The 15,240-nt window shown below is 46.6% G+C and overlaps 1 protein-coding gene across 6 annotated transcripts in view; it reads right to left on the reverse strand.

Annotated features, from left to right (window-relative positions):
* Positions 1-2,666: 2,666 nt before the first annotated feature.
* The window catches only part of PIANP (PILR alpha associated neural protein), a 41,323-nt gene continuing 28,749 nt past the window's right edge, over positions 2,667-15,240 (reverse strand). For all 6 annotated transcript variants that reach the window (XM_073311522.2, XM_073311514.2, XM_073311494.2 and 3 more), the window contains 5 exons: positions 12,336-12,404; positions 11,558-12,123; positions 11,292-11,373; positions 10,734-10,961; positions 2,667-10,358 (listed from right to left, as the gene is read on the reverse strand). In XM_073311522.2, the coding sequence (XP_073167623.1) occupies positions 10,337-10,358; positions 10,734-10,961; positions 11,292-11,373; positions 11,558-12,123; positions 12,336-12,352 (915 nt within the window). In that variant the 5' untranslated portion in view covers positions 12,353-12,404 and the 3' untranslated portion in view covers positions 2,667-10,336. The remainder of the gene's footprint in view (positions 10,359-10,733; positions 10,962-11,291; positions 11,374-11,557; positions 12,124-12,335; positions 12,405-15,240) is intronic.

The raw sequence follows: 15,240 nt of genomic DNA on the forward strand, positions 1-15,240 counted from the left end.
AGACTTAGTTACACGCTGAAGCTTTTCTTTGCAACTTAGGGCTAGAGTCAGTCCAAATGGGGTGTCCCCAGAGGTGAAAGTAAGCTGGTAAGATACACCGTGCCAGATTGGACCAGCTTCCCTGGTGGTGATTTAAAGGCTCTGGCCACTGCGGGGAGCCTCAGGCCCTTTAAAGCCACCACCGGAGCTCTGGCAGCAGGGCTCGGGCAGCACTTTAAAGGCCCCGGGGCTCATCACAGTGGCAGGTGCACCGGGCCCTTTAAATCACTGGCGGAGCCCTGCCGCCGTTACCCTGGGGCTCTGGCAGCTGGGCTTGGGCTGGGATTTAAAGGGCCCGGTGCTCCTGCCACTGCGGGGAGCCCGGGGCCTTTAAAGCACTGCCCAAGCCCTGCTGCCGGGGTAGCGGCGGCAGGGCTCCCGCAGTGATTTAAAGGGCCCAGAGCTCCATGGCGGCCGGAGCCCCGGGCCCTTTAATTCACCCCTGAGCCCTGGGGCTCTCAGCCGCCTCTGCAGCTGGTAGTTCTGGGGTGATTTAAAGGCCCTGGGGCTCCCAGCCACAGCCAGAGCTCCGGGGCCTTTAAATCTTGATTTAAATCTTGATTTAAAGGCCCTGCCTCTTCCAGATGAGGCCACTCCCAGGACTCCAGCATACCAGTAAGTACTTTAAGTTACTTTCACTCCTGGGTGTCCCCGTTTGGGGGAGTTTTAGAAACACCCATATTCCACGCTGAAGTCAGTGGGAGCTGAAACTGCTCATCTCTGAAAACCAGGCCCCATTTTGAGCCACCCAGATCAGTGGCCACTTCTGGAAAATATTTGTATCATTGTAAATTGAAGTTCAGATTGTGAGGCATAAAAAGCACCCAGCACAGAAAGTACTGGCTGCCTGAGCTACCATGAGCTGACCCATTCTGACACCATCCTAACACACCCTGTGCACGTTTAGCTTCTTATCAATTTAGCAGAGGTTTGGGGGTTGGATTTTTAGGTGTGCTTTTTACGTGCAATGTTCAGAATTATTTCTTCCCTTTTTTTCCTCTAACTTTAAGATGTTTCCTCTTCTAGTTCCTAGTTGGAAGAAGAAAGGGAGTGGGAGAGGAGGTGGTGTAGGAATTGAGGTGTGGGGAAGCAGGAACGCAGATGGGGTATGGCAAGGACTCATGAGGGAACAGCCATAAGCCAGTGAATGAGGCAGAGTGCCGAAAGGGCAGCACCAGGAACATTGTGTTTTGTGGAGAACAGGCCCTAATGGAGTAGAGGAATATTTCACCAAGTCCCTGCAGGTTAGCTCCAGCTGAGAGGACAGCAGGGAAAAAATTATCTGATGCCCAAGAAGGCAGAGCTGAAGCAGTGATGGTGGCAGCTGGGTTTTTTTTTTTTTCAGCCATCCTGACTTACAGTTGAGTTTGGGAGGCTCTTTCAGGAGAGAGAGAGAATCTAGAACACCTTCAATGGGACCCCCTCAGGCATCCCCAGCTCCTGGCTCTTAATATGTGTTTGATTAGAGGGAAAGGGATTTGAGAGAGAGGCTGAAGAGTCATGGAGCGAGTAAACTTCTGCTCCTAAACCAGCATACAGAACCTTAGGGCAGGAGTAGGCTCCGAAGCTAACATTCCATCTCGAACAGGTACAGGACTCGGGACAGGACACAAGTTCCCCAGTTACTATCTCCAGTGGGTAGAACCTTGGGAAAGTAACTAGGGCAGCCTGAGTCCTATTTCCAGTGGGTTAAGGCTGTGGGACAGTAACTGGGGAGCCTGGGTCTTATCTGCAGCAGGAAGGGGCCGTGGCGACAGTAACTGGGGGATCCAGGTTCCCCTCTCCAGCAGATGGAGGCCCCTGAATGGCCTAGGTCCATCCCCAGTCGGACAGCGTCCCAGGACAGTAATGGTGGGGGTTGTGTCCCATCCCCAGTAGGAAGGGGCCCTGGGACAGTAACTGGGAGCCTGGGTCCTATCTCCAATGGGTAGAGGCCCTAGGACAGTAGCCAGGGAACCTAACCATCTAAATCTGCCACAATATGTTGCTGTAGTTTGCAGCCTTCCCCTTCCCCCACATGCTTCTGCCACTCCTCCAGTGATCACTGCCAGAGTTAATAAAGTGCAGGAGTAAAAGGATACAAGGATGCTTAATTACAGAGCAGCCCTAGAAACCAGCAACAGCAGCAGCGTGGCCAGGAGGGGAGGCAGCAATGCTGTAAATAGAAATCGCGGAGGCAGCTGAGGGGAACGGAGCAAGCGAGTTTTCTGCTCACAGCATATCTCCATCTTCCTCCCATTCTTTTAGCGTTTCTGTCTCTCCTCTTACTGCCACTCTGCTTCAATCAGAAATCATCATGCAATGAAGAGTCCATGACTGTAGCTTGGAAATTGCATGTAAACAGGCAAAACCACCACCCTGGGTCTGAATCTGGAGCCTGCATCCCGTGGCAGAGAGAGGACACTTTGCATGGAAGGCAGGGGGTCCCACAAGAGCAGGGAGTAATGCATGTGTGTTAGAGGAGAGGGCTGAAGCCCAGGATTGAATGGGGTTGAATTCTGCCTCCTCTATGGCCCAGGACAGAGGATTGTATGTGTGATGCCCCCATCCCTGTCTCCCTGGGGTGACGGCCCTCTTGGGCTCCCTGCCATGACACCATACACAGCAGCAGTTTTGTTTTCAGTATTTTGAAAAGATTTATTTAAAAATGTTGAAACTTACATCCCACAAGAACTGAATATTTCACCACAAGGAAAAGAGAATCCTACAAAAATATATATCACAGCGCACAGGGGTGGGGGAGGGAGAGAGCAAGTCAAGGGGGGAGGCACAAAGGGAAGAACAGAGAGAAATGGGTGTGGGAAGAAACAGAACAAGACAGAGCAGGAGAGAGAGAGAGAGAACAAGAAAAGAAGGGGGAGACTGAAACAGCAGGAGGGAAGAGATGCGTGGGGCAGGAGCATGAAGTGAGAGTGGAAAGAGGGGAAAAGGTGGGTAAGAAAAACAGCAGGCCAAGGAAGTGGGGACTGGCAGGCAGTGAAAGAAGGTGGCCTGTTGCTATCTCTCTGACCCCTCCTGCCTGAGGCAGGGTTGAGGCTGCAAGGAAACATTGACTGGGGTGTGCTAGGGGATCTGGAGCTTAGCCCAGGTGTCCAGTCAGGACTTCCTACTGCAGGACTCAACTCATCTGTGGGGAAGGGGGAAACTGCTAGATCCAGAGAGAAAAGGAGAGACAGAAGGCCTGGTTCTCCTAGCCTTGTATCTTGTGTTGTCACTGACACCTGTGCAAACTGGGCATGAACAAGTGGACAATTTGATGTGGGAGTGTTTCAACCTCACTGTACACAGCTGAAAATGATTACTTCCTAAGGCTCCAGGCAGGGATGAATCAGGCTTAGTGAGATTATTTACCCAACGCAAGAAGTTTTAGTAAGACATTTTTTGATTGTAAAGTCAGAAAATGCAGCAGATTGTATAGCACATCCTGTATGTTTCAGGTGAGATAATGAATGATGCTAATGGTAGCATATTAGCTTAATATTTAGTTAGAAAAATTGGACTAAGAAAGCATTTTACATGTGCAATATATTCGAGGTAATGTTGCTACAGGAGACTTCTCTTCTGCATTTACTGATTTTTTTTTGTGCAAACTTAAAACTGTATTCACAAAGTTTTTGCATTTCATTTCCTAGGTTTGTTTCTTTTCTTTTAAATAAAGGAAATCAATATACTGAGAGGTTTCAGAGTAGCAGCCGTGTTAGTCTGTATTTGCAAAAAGAAAAGGAGTACTTGTGGCACCTTAGAGACTAACTAGTCTCTAAGGTGCCACAAGTACTCCTTTTCTTTTTTGCGAATATACTGAGAGCTTGCAGACAAGCTTGCAGAGCTTACAAACAAAAGTGAGCAAAAACCAGATTTTTCAGTTTGGGAGGCCAAACCAGAAAAAATATTCAGTTTGAATCAGACTGAAACCAATTTTTAAAAAAAATATTGTCAAATTGAAAATCTGAAAAAAAATGTTGTCGTTAACTCAAAATGAAATACTTGTGTGGAGGGGAAGGGATTTCCTTTTTATCTGGCCATTTCAGAATGTTTTCACCCTTCACAAATTGGCCAAATTTGAAAATGGAATGCCATTTTGAAAAGTCAAAACAAAACATTTCAAAATGATTAAACTTTGACTTTTTTCAGCCAAAATTAAATTCAAACTGAATTTGCAAATCATTTTCATGCTCTGAAAAAATTCATTTTTGCTGAAATTACTGTTTGCCAAAAACATTTCACTCAGAGCTACTAACACACCTCTTGCCAGCAGAGCTTGTAAATTCCCTAAAACAATCAGCATGCACTGAACTAGCTGCATGTGCCACAAACGTTTTTATGATATTTCTTGCTGCAAATGGAAAGGCAGAACAGTCATCCCTAACTCATCAGGTGAATGGACTGAAGATCTGAGAACCTAAATTTAAGCCTCATCTATACTGGAAAAGTTGCACTGATTTAATTAAATTGATTTTAAAAACATCTAGTTAAACTAGTGAAAAATCTCTAATGTAGATGTGCTTAAATCAGTTTAAACCTCATTTAAATGAGTTTAGCTTAATTTGGTAATTTACCAACACAAAACAAACCAATTTAAGCAAGAGTTAAACCAGTTGAAGTGATTACATTGTAAACTGATGTGATTAAACTACCACAAATTTCCTGCTACAGACACAGTTTAAAATGGATCCTAGATAAGGAAACAGTTCGTAGTTATAAATCAATCTAGTTTTAAAAAAAATAAGCCTGTAATTTTACTTAAACATCAGCATTTCCAAATGTCTATTGTTTGTTTGTTGTGTTTTATAAAGGTAATTACAGGTAACTTTTTCATGTCCCTATCAATAGCCTTGTCAGTGAATTAAATAGAAAATACATCAAACCATTTGGTCTCTTTCCCCCTCCACCAGGAAGAGATGGTTCTATCTGGACAGGCATTAAGAGGAGAATAAAGGGAGACAATGGTGTTTCTTGTGGGACCCAAGTAACCCTGGAGAATTTAACATTTGAAACACAAATCAATTTAGTGGTGGCAAAGCTTGAAATGATGACCTTCTCCTGCTAAGATCCAGTGAATTGCTTTGCACAGCTGGGCTATTGGGCAGGACCAGGGTTTTTCTTGCTCCTGTGGTTTATCTACTGAAGGTCTCTGTGCTGTGGAGTCTTTGCTCTTCGGCTATGTCTTCACAAACAAAGTGGTTTCTTTACGCTGAGATGACTCTCTCATGTTGGCTAGCTCACTGTAAAATCCTAGTGGGGACAAGGCACAGGCACTTATTACTGCAAGATAGGTAGATGAGGTCAATAGTTGACCTCAACTAGCTGCATCATGGCAGAGACTCCAGAGCTTTGTCTCCACTAGGATTGTACAAACACACCTTTTCTGGCAGTGAGGACATAACCGTTGTGTCCTAGGCATTTGGCCCCATCCTAATTGCCTATGAATATCCCACCTCTGTCTTTCTGTCTCTCACAAGTGCTGTCTGGTGGACTGGGAGCAGTCCAGGAGTAACTGAATGGTATATAGCACCCTCAAAACATTCCCATGTGTGGCCTCTGAACTGCTTCCTTTTGCAACATGGACAGGGTGGGTCCCCTCTTTGCCTGTCCCATGGCATCAATCCCTCACTGCCTCCGCTGCCCTTTCCTTACCCCATTTGGGACGCTTGGGTCCTGATAGAAGGCTCAGCTGAAACCATCATCAGACCTTTGTTAAATCCAAGCCACTTCCCCACCAAACACCTAGCCAAAGCCCCAGTTCCCAGTAAGAGTTCTGTCCAGCCAGCCGTCTCCATGCGTTATGCTTCAGCTGCTTTTGCAGTAGCCCTATAAAAGACTTGCTCAGAATTGTATGCAGGGCAGTTACCTTGCTCAGGATTGTTTTTCCATACTTCCTGAAATACAAAATGGCCAGAGGATTTTGCCTCAAGCTTTCTGAAAACATCACCTTGGAGAGGAGACCAAACTGCCTCTCAGCTCTTCTAATCAATCCCGGTTTGTTGTAGAAAGAGACAGCTGGTAGTTCCAACTAAGTACCGGGTAAAGCTCTTTAGCTTAGCCCACGATCATCCTAGTGGCCATCCTGGGATGAACAGAACCAAAGACTGTTTGAGGAAGTCCTTCCACTGGGAGGGAATGGGCAAGGATGTTTCAACCTATGTCCCGTCTTGTGAGGCATGCCAAAGAGTGGGAAAATCTCAAGATCAGGTCAAAGCCCCTCTTCAGCCACTCCCCATCACTGAGGTTCCCTTTCAGTGAGTAGCTGTGGATATTCTGGGTCCTTTTCCAAAAAAGACACCCAGAGGAAAGCAGTACATACTGGCTTTCATGGATTTTGCCACCCGATGGCCGGAAGCAGTAGCTCTAAGCAACACCAGGGCTAAAAGTGTGTGCTAGGCATTAACAGACATTTTTGCCAGGGTAGGTTGGCCCTCCGACATCCTTATGGATTCAGAAACTAAATTTCCTGGCAGGGACCATGAAAAGCCTGTGGAAGCTCATGGGGTGAACTACTTGGTTGCCACCCCTTACCACTATCAAACAAATGGCGTGGTGGAGAAATTAATGGAATTTTGGGGGCCATGATACATAAATTCATAAATGAGCACTCCAATTATTGGACCTAGTGTTGCAGCAGTTGCTCTTTGCCTACCGAGCTGTACCACACCCCAGTTTAGGTTTGCACCATTTGAACTTGTGTATGGCCGTGAGGTTAAGGGACCATTACAGTTGGTGAAGCAGCAATGGGAGGGGTTTATACCTTCTCCAGGAACTAACATTCTGGACTTTGTAACTAACCTACAAAATACCCTCTGAACCTCTTTAGCCCTTGCTAGAGAAAACCTAAAAGATGCTCAGGAAGAGCAAAAAGCCTGATATGATAACCATGCCAGAGAGCGTTCCTTCAAAGCAGGGGACGAGGTTATGGTCTTGAAGGCTTTCAAGACCCATAAGATGGAAGCGTCATAGGAAGGGACATTCATGGTCCAAGAGCGCTTGGGTGCTGTTAACTATCTCATAGCATTCCCCACCTCAAACCAAAAGCCTAAAGCTTTTTAAAGCATTTTAATTCTCTAAAGCCCTTTTATTCCAGGGAATTAAAGGTTTGTCAGTTTACAGCCCATGGATGAGATGGCGCTGAGTGGCCCGAAGGGGTCTACTACGAAAGAAAAAGTGACAGTGGTGTGGAAGAGGTGAACCACTCCATGACCCTTGGTCGTATGCAGCGATAGCAGATCAAGGAGCTGTGCACTAGCTTCACACCGACGATCTTAGCCACCCCAGGATCGACCAAAAGGGCATACCACTCCATTGACACAGGTAATGCTCGCCCAATTAGAGCCCAACCTTACCAGGTGTCTCTTCAAGCCAAAACTGCTATAGAACAGGAGATCCAGAACATGCTACAAATGGGTGTAATCCACCCCTCTAACAGTGCATGGTTGTCTCCAGTGGTTCTAGTTCCCAAACCAGATGGGGAGATACGTTTTTGCGTGGACTACTAGAAGCTAAATGCTGTAACTCACCCAGACAACTATCCAATGCCACTCAAAGATGAGCTATTGGAGAAACTGGGGCGGGCCCAGTTCATCTCTACCTTAGACTTAACCAAGGGGTGCTGGCAAGTACCGCTGGATGAAGCCGCCAAGGAAAGGTCAGCCTTCATCACCCATGTAGGGCTGTATGAATTTTAATATGCCCCTTTTGGCCTGCAAAATGCACCTGCTACTTTCCAGAAGCTTGTAGATAGTCTCCTAGCAGGATTAGGAGAATCTGCAGTCGCCTACCTTGACTATGTGGCCATCTTTTCCGATTCATGGGCAGAACACCTGGAGCATCTGCAAAAAGTCTGCATAAGGCAGGCAGGACTAATCATTAAGGCTAAAAAGCATCAAATAGGCCTAAACAGAGTGACTTACCTTGGACACCAGGTGGGTCAAGGAACTATCAACCCCCTACAGGCCAAAGTGAATGCTATCCAAAAGTGGCCTGTCCCAAAGTCAAAGAAACAGGTCCAATCCTTCTTAGGCTTGGCTGGATATTACAGGCGATTTGTACCACACTACAGCCAAATTGCCGCCCCACTGACAGATTTAACCAAAAACAAACAGCCAAATGCAGTTCAGTGGACTGAAGTCTCTCAGAACGCCTTTCACCAGCTTAAAGTGACACTCATCTCTGACCCTGTGCTAAGAGGTCCAGACTTTGACAAACCTTTCCTGGTCACTACAGATGCATCCGAGCGTGGTGTAGGAACAGTTTTAATGCAGGAAAGACTGGATCAAAAATTCCATCCTGTTGTATTTCTCAGCAAAAAAAACTGTCCGAGAGGGAAAGCCACTGGTCAATCAGCAAAAAGGAATGTTACGCCATTGTCTACACTCTGGAGAAGCTATGCCCATACCTTTGGGGATAGTGTTTCCACCTGCAAACTGACCATGCTGCGGTACAGTGGCTTTGTATCGTCAAGGACAATAACAAAAAACTTCTTCGGTGGAGTTTAGCTCTTCAGGATTTTGATTTTGAAATACAACACATTTCAGGAACTTCTAACAAAGTGGCTGATGCACTCTCCTGTGAAAGTTTCCCAGAATCAACTGGTTAAAATTGTCCTTGAAATGTGAAAAATATTGTGAATTTTTATATAATCAGTAGTATATCTAAAGGTGTATGTGTCTTATTTATTCTGTTTTCTCCTAGAGCTCCAGAAAGAAATCACAGCCAGTGTGAAGCAGGCTGTCCAGCACGGTCTATGATTTGCGGGGCGTATCATAAAATCCCTCCTTACCTGTAAAGTGTTAAGAAGCTCAGGTAACCTGGTTGGCACCTGACCAAAAGGACCAATAAGGGGAGAAGATACTTTCAAATCTGTGGGGGATGGTTTTTGCTTTGTTCTCTTTGTTGGTTCTCTCTGGGTCAGCAAGGAATCAGGACAGGGAAAATACATCTCCCAAAGCCCTACTTGAACTAAGCATCTAGATTACAAAAATTGTAAGCAAAGCAAGGAAATGCGTTAGTTTATCTTTTGTTTTAGCTCGTGAATTTTCCCTGTGCTGGAGGGAGGTTTAGCCCTATTTTTTTGTAACTTTTAAGTTTTGCCTAGAGGGAAATCCTCTGTGTTTTGAATCTGATTGTCCTGTAAAATTACCTTCCATCCTAATTTTACAGAGGTGCTTCTTTTACTCTTTTTTTCTGTATAATAAAGTTCTTTAAGTTTTTTAAGAATCTGATTGGGTTTTTAGTGTCCTACAAACCCAAGGGTCTGGTTTGTGCTCACCTTGTTTATTTTTCAAGCCTCCCCAGGAAAGGAGGGTGTAGGCTTAGGGGGATATTTTGGGGGAATAGGAACTCCAAGTGGTCCTTTCCCTGATTCTTTGTCTAAATCACTTGGTGGTGGCAGCATACCTCAGTCCAAGGACAAATAGAGATTTGTGCCTTGGGGAAGTTTTAACCTAAGCTGGTAGAAATAAGCTTAGGGGGTCTTTCATGTGGGTCCCCACATCTGTATCCTGGAGTTCAGAGTGAGGAGGGAACCCTGACAGGTGGGGTCCAAAAGATCTGAGTGCCTGGAAGCAGGGCGAGTATGGAAACTATTCTGCAGCCTTTCCCAGTGAGAGAGAAAAGACGATGATGTCCAGGTGATAGAGGAAGAGACAGAGAGGAGGAGGAGCAGTGGGAGAAAGAGAACACAAAGAGACAGGACTGACAGAGGGAGAGGCAAGGGGTGGGGGCAGGTGCTGAGTGAGGTCTTCCCAACACCCACCAGTAGCTGCTGCCAGTACCTGGGTTCTTTAGGAGAGGTCAAGGCCTTAGCAGAAGAGACACCCCCACCCCATCAGAATCCCTGCCTGAGGCTGGGAATTCTGCACCCATGGAGCTCCAGCTATTCGGAAGACACTTCAAAGCACACGACACAGGAAGGAACAAACAGAGGGGTTGGGACTGGGGGTAGGACCTTGCCTCTCCACCTCCCGTACCCCCATCTTAGGCATGCACTGGTGGGTTATTCTCAGAGATCAAAGTGCATTGTGTATGTTGGGGGAGGGTCAGGAGGTTTAGATTTCACAACACCAACTGCTCTTGTGCCCCCCACTCCCTTGTCACCCCATCTTGTGGGTTATCCCCATGCTTTCTCTCCCCCAGCATGGGACCAGTGAGGCCCAGTCTGTCCATTGCCCAAGCACATCCTGGGATGGTTAAGTTAATGATGGTGGTGGAAAGTTGTGGCACAAGCAACTTGTTTCTGGTGTAGCAGAGGCAACAGAACACTCCCTAGATGTGACAAGAAGGGTTGTAGAAGCCAGCTCTGCTGCTCTCACAGGTTTACCAGTGGGATCCTGGGGGAAAAAAGGGAGTGAAATAAAAATCAGATGGAAGATGCCTCTCCCTTCTTGGCTAGGACTGCTCCCCATCCCTACCCTCTCCCCAAGGCTTCTAGTGCCTAGCATCTCAAGCAACAGGGCCTTCCCTTAGAGAGAGGACAACCCAGGCTCACAGACCCCTCAGCACTGGAGGACAGCTCCTGAGCTCCCCTCCCCACTTGGTTCCCACACTAAACAATCCCGCTTTGCCCTGGGCTTCAAAGACATTCATCAGAGAATTTCATTCTCTCCCTCCCTCTGTCTGTCTCTTCTTGTTCCAGCATTCTTTTCATCCTCTCTCTCTTCCCCAGTTCCTAACCCCATCTTACTATCCTCCTTTCTGTCACTCACCGGTTGAGCTGGAAGGTCCTGCTCTTCCCCTGGCCCCCCAGTTTCTCTACACCCTCCTGGACCTGCCTGGGCTCCTCCGTCTCAGGTGACGGGACCATTGGGTCTCCATAGGGTCCGAGGATGCTGACTGTGGTGGGCGACAGGTCTGTGAGTGGCTGCTGACTCTCCTGCTGCCGCACCCCACTCTGCTGGCCAGAGTGACGACGACGCTTCTGACTACGGTCCCAGCTGCAGTGAGAGAGGGTCACTGAAACTAGGGGAGGCCTCAACCCCTAAGGTACCCAGAACCTTGAGAACAGTGGGGTCTGTGCCCCTAAGCCTCTGATACACCCAGCACCGTGAGAACAGTGGGGTCCATGTCCAAACCTCCCTCATGCACACAGCACCCTGAGCACAGTGAGATTCTTGTCCCCAAAACCCCTTCCAAGTGCACCCCACCAAGTCCAAGCAGTGTCTCTGGCACTATGAGCCCCCAGAACGAGTGGAGTCCACTCACTCCCAGAGCAGCCTTGCAGATGCCCAAGCAGGAAGACATCCACACCCTTAAACCCCACTCACCAGAACTTGAATATTATCCCAGTGGCAACTAGGACAATAATGATGGAGATTGTGATAGTAACATACAGCTGAGGATCCACACCTGAGAGAGACAGAGTAAGTGTGTGAGAGCCACATCTGACACCCGGCCAAAGGCACTGCAGGGAAAGGGGCAGGAGGGCTTGGTGTGGGGAGTCCCTCCCCTCCCACCCAAGAGTGCACTCCTGGCCTTTCACAGCAGGGGGTGCCATAAGGAACAGGGTGAAAGAGATGTAGAGCAGATTTACCTTCCCCCCGGGGCCCAAACAAGAAGGGCCTCAGCGTGGCGGGGGTCTCCCGCAGGTTGAGGCCCGCATTGTGCAGCAGCGAGTGGGAGTTGGGTTGTGCCGTTGCCATCCCGTGTGGTGAAACAAAGGTGTAACCCAGAGGTGGGAAGCCTGGATTGGCTGAGTTGGGATCACCTCCATCCTCATCTGACACTGTGGGGCCCCATACAATGGCCCAGGGGTACTGGGATGAAGGTAGCCCTTCCTCAAACCCAGAGGGGGTGGCAGGCCGGGCCCCTGGGGCCTGGCGCCTCAGCCGCATCACATGACGCAGCTCCCCATCCCGTGGTGTCAGAGATCGCTGGCGCAGTGTGATGAAGCGAGAGTCTCTCTCTGACGGTGAGATCTTGTCCCAAATGCAAACAGGCCTGGCAGCTGAGGGACTGCGACGGGCACAGAGTGGCCGGGGAGCAAGGGGACTCCGGGAGCGAAGAGACCAGACGCCATGTGAAGAGACTGCTAAGGCCAGAAGCAGGACAGTCCAGAGCTGCAGCGAGTGGAGGCAGGAAACTAGTGGGAGCATTACACTGTGGGGAGAGAGAGTTATCAGAAGAGTACCTCCTGCTGGGAGATGCCAGGACTGGAGTAGCTGAGAGCTCCCACCACAGCATTCCTATCCCCCTTCCTACGGTGGCTCTTGCAAGGAGCACTTGCTAAGTGGGGAGCTAGCCAGTGTTCCTTTCCCATTCTGCATTGTGCCTTCTACATTATCAGTTAACTTTGAAAGTTGTGAACTTACCAGGTACCTGACTCCATAGCAGATGCAACAGTTTCTTCACTCAGCAACCACCTCGTCTCATATTCTTCACTAAGAGACAAAAAAAAAGGAGGTCCAGTGCACATCATCTCCACCACTCCTGGTGTCCCTCAGTACTGATGTGCAGCCTTCAATCATCCCTGGCTATTCATGGCCTGGGCCCCAACAAACAGCTCTGCTGAGGCCCCTCAGTCTACAGACACCCATCTTGAATATACACACAAGCTGCAGACTCACATAGTCACACAAACACTCATGCATATGCGCACACAATTTCCCCGGGGACTGCTGCGTCTGAAGGTCAAGAGAGAAATTCAGTATCTTTGTTTGCTTGTCACTAGAACAAGTTGGAATCTTCATTCTTATGTTTGCTTATAGTGTGGAGTGAGTAATCCATTTATTTAAAAAAAAGAGACTCTTCCATTGTGTGTCACAGAAAGAGAAAATGGGAAAAAACAACAGTGATAAAGAAAATTATGAAAGTGAGAATGAATCATCTGCAAAAGTCCAGACTTCCTAAAGAATTTAAGAGCAAAAATGTGCCTACCAAATATTTAATATTTACATTCCCATTGGCTAACATGAAATTAGCTTTTCCATACCATCTGTTCCAGGTCTCTCTCTCACACTCTCTCTCTCTCCTTTCTGCCACTCTTTCCCACTTTCTCTATTAAAATATTGTTACCTAGCATAGATAATAGTAAACTAAGGACTGATTTTGTTGATTGGATTTATAGTCTGGCCAGGCCCATTCTCCCTACATTCTAGCATTGTTGGATCATATTAAAGAAGTTCTGTATTAAAATCACAAACGAGTTTGATTCCCCATAGTTTAAATTCCAGGGTATTACTAATTAAGAGGTCTCTTGGTTTTTGGTGCTGTTTTTCTCCCTCTGTGTGTGAAACTTGCAAGCTGCTAATTGTGTTAGTACATTCTAAGACAGAGTCTGTTCTCAAAGCAATTCACAGAGAGAGAGACTCAAAGCAATACTCTAACAACAGAAACAGCACCCAGAGACACCCCGCCCTTTTGTTGTATTAACAATTGTGATTAAAATAGAGATAGAGGATGTATGCGGATGGATGCTTGGTGTAGATAACAACTGAATGATCAGGGAGGTGCCAGCCTAAGAATCCAGTGTCCATCGGCTGAAGAAGGCGTCAAGTGGAAATAACCAGAGGACCCCCCGGAGGGCAGACTGGAATCCACCCAACAGCCTCAAGAATGGGAGAACCAAAGAACAAGATAACATCTTGGAGCTGTCAGGAATGTGCTATCTGCTGATTGATTCAGCAACAGCATGATGAAGCAATTCCCATAGACTGCCATAGGAAGAAATTCCTATAAAAATAGACTCTAAAAAGTGAGAACTTGGGGGTCTGATTCTGCAAACCAACTTCCAGGAGCATGAGATGAGCATCTGACAAGGCCCTGCTCCCTCCTCATGTCCAGGCCACCTGGCCAGTGGCTTGGCATGAGCAACTCTAAGGCTGGTAACTATGATAACAACCTTGCAGAACCTGTGTGTGTGTGTGAATAAATATGAGATTGAATGGAATGTTATAACTATAACTAACTGCTTACTATGATTCTTTCTGTATTCACAATAAATGTGGTATTTTGCCTTTTTTCCCTTTAATAAGATCCTGCTGGATTTTATTTTATTGGTACAACATTTTGGTGGAGAATTGCGAAAGGGGGAATATTGGTAAAAAACCTCAGTTATTGTAAATATTGGTGTGCACACCGCCAGCTCTAGTGAGCTAGGCATTTCTATTAGGTTAACCAGACCTGCTGGCCTCCGAGAAGGTAGCAGGGGCCCTGCTGGCCTCCGAGAAGGTAGCAGGGGCCCTGCTGGCCTCCGAGAAGGTAGCAGGGGAAAAACGCATAGATTAAGCTATGATTTCAGAATCTAGGCTGTGTCACTTGCTAAGTAATACCAGCAGTGACAAAGAGATTGAAATATCCATGTTAAGATGTTTAAAAGAAAACAGGGTAAGCCAGTACCAGAGGGAGGAATGGAGTCAGAAGGAACTCCAACCTCACCTTTTGTTAAAGAAATTACACCTTTTAAACAAATCCTTCAAAAATTTGGGCACAGTCCTTAGACTAAACAAGCCCTAGCTAATGTCTGCACTATTTCGGACCTAGAGGATAGATTGGCTCAGTATATCCTCATATACAAACCTTCTAGTGCTGCCAAAAGAGATGCAGCAGCAATTTGGTTGTTGTGGGAGGCATGTAAGGATTCTTCCCTCCGCTTGTCTTCATGTAAAGAGGAAAAGGCACAAACGGAAAAGGGAGCAGACAATTGGAAGGTGCTGGCTACAAATATCCAAAGCCAGCTGAAAATAGTGAAAGAGGCACTCCAGGAATACAAAAAGAGTGAAAAAGTTAACTCTGCAGAGGCTGGAGGGAATTAAGCAGTTAAACTTTGTATTTCACCCAAACAACTTTTAACCGAAAATGTTAAAAAGGAAAAGTGTTAGAGAAAGAGCATTCTTGGTTTCTTTGCAGTCATTCTGAAAGAAAAATGGGCCCTTTTCCAAAGGAATGTCTGTAAATTAGCCAGGCAAAAATAAACTATCTGATTAAAATCATTTGACTGGACAATTTAGTCAAATTTGATAAAAGAACATAAGAGGGTTCTATTGGAACTTAACTGCCTCAAATGTATAAAGGGAATGTAAGATGTAAAAAACAGAGCAGTGTGGAAGGGATGTTAAGGAAAAGAAAACGTGTATGTATCTGTCTGTGTGTGTGTAAATATGTAAAGTTCTAAGGACCAGTTAGTTTTGTTTTTGTTTTAAATAATGCCACTAAAAATCCATTTGACTCTTTAATTCAAAGTTGCAAAACTGACAGACCTTTTTGCTAGACACAGGT

This window comes from Lepidochelys kempii, chromosome 1, assembly GCF_965140285.1.
Source record: "Lepidochelys kempii isolate rLepKem1 chromosome 1, rLepKem1.hap1, whole genome shotgun sequence".
Classification (NCBI taxonomy): Eukaryota; Metazoa; Chordata; order Testudines; family Cheloniidae; genus Lepidochelys; species Lepidochelys kempii.